At 35.7% G+C, this 3,042-nt stretch overlaps 1 protein-coding gene across 3 annotated transcripts in view; it reads left to right on the top strand.

Annotated features, from left to right (window-relative positions):
* FAT4 (FAT atypical cadherin 4) overlaps positions 1–3,042 on the top strand; it is a 204,101-nt gene that overhangs the window by 179,024 nt on the left and 22,035 nt on the right. For all 3 annotated transcript variants that reach the window (XM_011978240.1, XM_011978239.1, XM_011978238.1), the window contains exon 11: positions 295–602. In XM_011978240.1, coding sequence (XP_011833630.1) covers positions 295–602 — 308 coding nt within the window. The remainder of the gene's footprint in view (positions 1–294; positions 603–3,042) is intronic.

The following is a 3,042-nucleotide window of genomic DNA, read 5'->3' as shown; positions in this document are numbered from 1 at the left end:
ACACACTCCATTCCACTAAACCTTTAATTTTTAGAAAAAAAGCATACTTAGATATGTTTCCTAATCAGACAATGAAAAATAATTACATCAATTAATCATTTCTGCCATATTTTAAAGATCATTCATAAAAATCATTAACTCTATTTCAATTTTAGTTTAGATGAAATTTTTTGGTAAGTAACAAGAAAGTTGTTAAAACATAACTCATTTTATAATTCAAAAATATTTTAATCAAAATATATAATAAAATTTCCCTGAAATTTTATGCCAGTTTGTCAATTTTCCCTCCAACAGGTGTCTTTGGAAAACACTGCGAGTTGAATAGTTATGGATTTGAGGAGTTGTCATACATGGAATTTCCAAGCTTGGACCCCAATAACAACTATATTTATGTCAAATTTGCCACTATTAAAAGTCATGCCTTATTGCTTTACAACTATGACAACCAGACAGGCGACCGGGCTGAGTTTTTGGCCCTTGAAATTGCTGAAGAAAGACTAAGATTCTCTTATAATTTAGGCAGTGGTACATATAAACTCACCACCATGAAGAAGGTGTCAGATGGACATTTTCACACTGTGATCGCCCGGAGAGCAGGAATGGTAAGATATTTCATCCTACATAAACCTCATTTTATTGTTGTTGTATATCCAACTGGATTATGAACTGGGGTGCAAATCATATTAAATTAGGTTTATTCATTAAATGAACACTTTAGTTATGAACAACTTAGATGTAACATTTTTCTTTTGCTCATGACAACTCTGTTCAAAAACAATAAAAAAGAGAACAATTGAGAAAATAGCCTAGTGTGTGAAAATTTCATTGATTTTTTTGTATGTTTTTAAGGCCATATCAGGCCTATACTTAAAATTCTTTCCTAAGTATTTCTGCCTTGACTGAAGAAACAATTAAAGAACAGAGGAGACTTTTCTGCAAAAGCTACATACCTTAATCAAAAACACTTTATTGTTAAAAAATGCAAGCAATAGTCGTAGCTAGTCATAGTCTTTTTGCTGGTAGAGGGTCTTGCCTTGATATTGGTGGCTCCTGACTGAGCCAGGTACTAGTGGCTGAAGATTTGTGGTGGGGGCTGTGGAAATTTCTTAAAATAAAACAACAGTAAACTTTGTAACATTAACTCCTTTTTCATGAAAGATTTCTCTGTAGCATTTGAGGCTATTTGATTGATACTATTTTACCCACAGAGGAAATTGTTTCAAACTTGAAGTCAAGCCTCTCTCAAACCTTGATGCTAATGTATTAATTAAGCCTATGGAATATTCTAAATCCTCTGTTGTCATTTCAACAATGTTCACAGCATCTTCACCTGGAGTAAGTTCTGTCTTAGTAAACCACTTGCTTTGATTATCCCTAAGAAGCAGCTTCTCATCCTTTCATGTTAGTTTTGCAAGATTGTAGCAGCTCAATCACATCTTCGGGCTTCACTTCAAATTCTAGTTCTCTTGCTGTTTCTACCACATTGGCAATTACTCCCTCCACTGAAGTCTGGAAGCCCTCAAACTCATCCACGAGAGTCAAAAATCAACTTCCTCCAAACTCCTTTTAATATTTGATATTTTGACCTCCTTCCATGAATCATGAATGTTCTTCATGGCATGTAGAATGGTGACTCCTTTCCAGAAGGTTTTTAATTTACTTTGCCCAGACCCATCAGAGGAATCATAATCTGTGGCAACTATAGCCTTATGAAATTTATTTCTTAAATAATAGGACTTGAAACTCAAAGTGACTCTTTGATCCATGGGCTGCAGTCTGGATGCTGTGTTAGCAAGCATGAAAACAACATTAATCTCCTTGTACATCATTGTCAGAGCTCCTGGGTGACCAGGTGCATTATCAGTGAGCAGTAATATTTTGAAAGGAATTTTTTTTCCTGAGCAGTAGATCTCAACAGTGGGCTTAAAAATTTTCAATAAACCATGCTGTAGACAGACGCACTGTCATCCAGGCATTTCTATTTACTGATAGAGCACAGGTGCAGTAGATTTGGCATAATTCTTAAAGATCCTAGGATTTTTAGAATGGAAAAGGAGTGCTGGTTTCAATGTCAAGACACCAGCTATATTCGCTCCTGATGAGTCAGCCTATCCTTTGAAGCTTTTAACCTAGGCATTCACTTCTTTTCTCTAGCTATGAAAATCCTAGATGACATCTTCTAATAAAAGGCTGATTTTTTACATTGAAAGTCTGTTCTTTAGTGTAGCCCCTTCATCAATGACCTTAGCTAGATCTTCTGGATAACTTGCTGCAGCTTCTATATCAACATTCACTGCTTGGCTTTGTATTTTTACATTACAGAGATGACTTCTTTCCTTAAACCTCATGAGCCAACCTCTGCTGCATTCCAACTTTTCTGCTGTAGTTTCCTCACCTCCCTCAGCCTTCATGCATTGGAAAGGAGTTAGTGTGCCTTTTTCTAGATTAGATGTTGGCTTAAGGGAATGTTGTAACAGGTTTGATCTTTTATCCAGACTACTAAAACTTTCTCCATATCAGCAATAAGGCTATCGTGCTTTCTTATCATTTGTGTATTCACTGGAGTAGCACTTTTAATTTCCTTCAAGAACTTTTACTTTGCATTTACAGCTGGGCTAATTATTTGGCACAAGAAGCCTCGCTTTTGGCCTGTCTTGGCTTTCTACATGCCTTCCTCACTAAGCTTATTCATTTTTATATTTTGATACAAAGTGAGAGACATGCAACTCTTCCTTTCACTTGAGCACTTGGAGGCCATTGTAGGATTATTCGTTGGCATAATTTCAGTAGTGTTTTATCTCAGGGTACAAGGAAGCCTGAGGATAGGTAGAGAGACCAGGGACAGATAATTGCTCGAGCAGCTAGAACATAAACAACATTTATCAATTAAGTTTGCCATTGTATATGGCACGGTTCATGTTGCCCCAAAATAATTATAATAGTAACATCCAAGGACACTTCACTCATCATAGATCACCATACCACATAAAATAATAATGAAATATTTGAAATATTGTGAGAATTATTAAAATGTGACTCACA

This window comes from Mandrillus leucophaeus, unplaced genomic scaffold, assembly GCF_000951045.1.
Source record: "Mandrillus leucophaeus isolate KB7577 unplaced genomic scaffold, Mleu.le_1.0 Scaffold191, whole genome shotgun sequence".
In the NCBI taxonomy this organism is placed as follows: domain Eukaryota; kingdom Metazoa; phylum Chordata; class Mammalia; order Primates; family Cercopithecidae; genus Mandrillus; species Mandrillus leucophaeus.
Note: the sequence above shows the minus strand (reverse complement) of the source record. Positions and strands in the feature narration are given on the sequence as shown.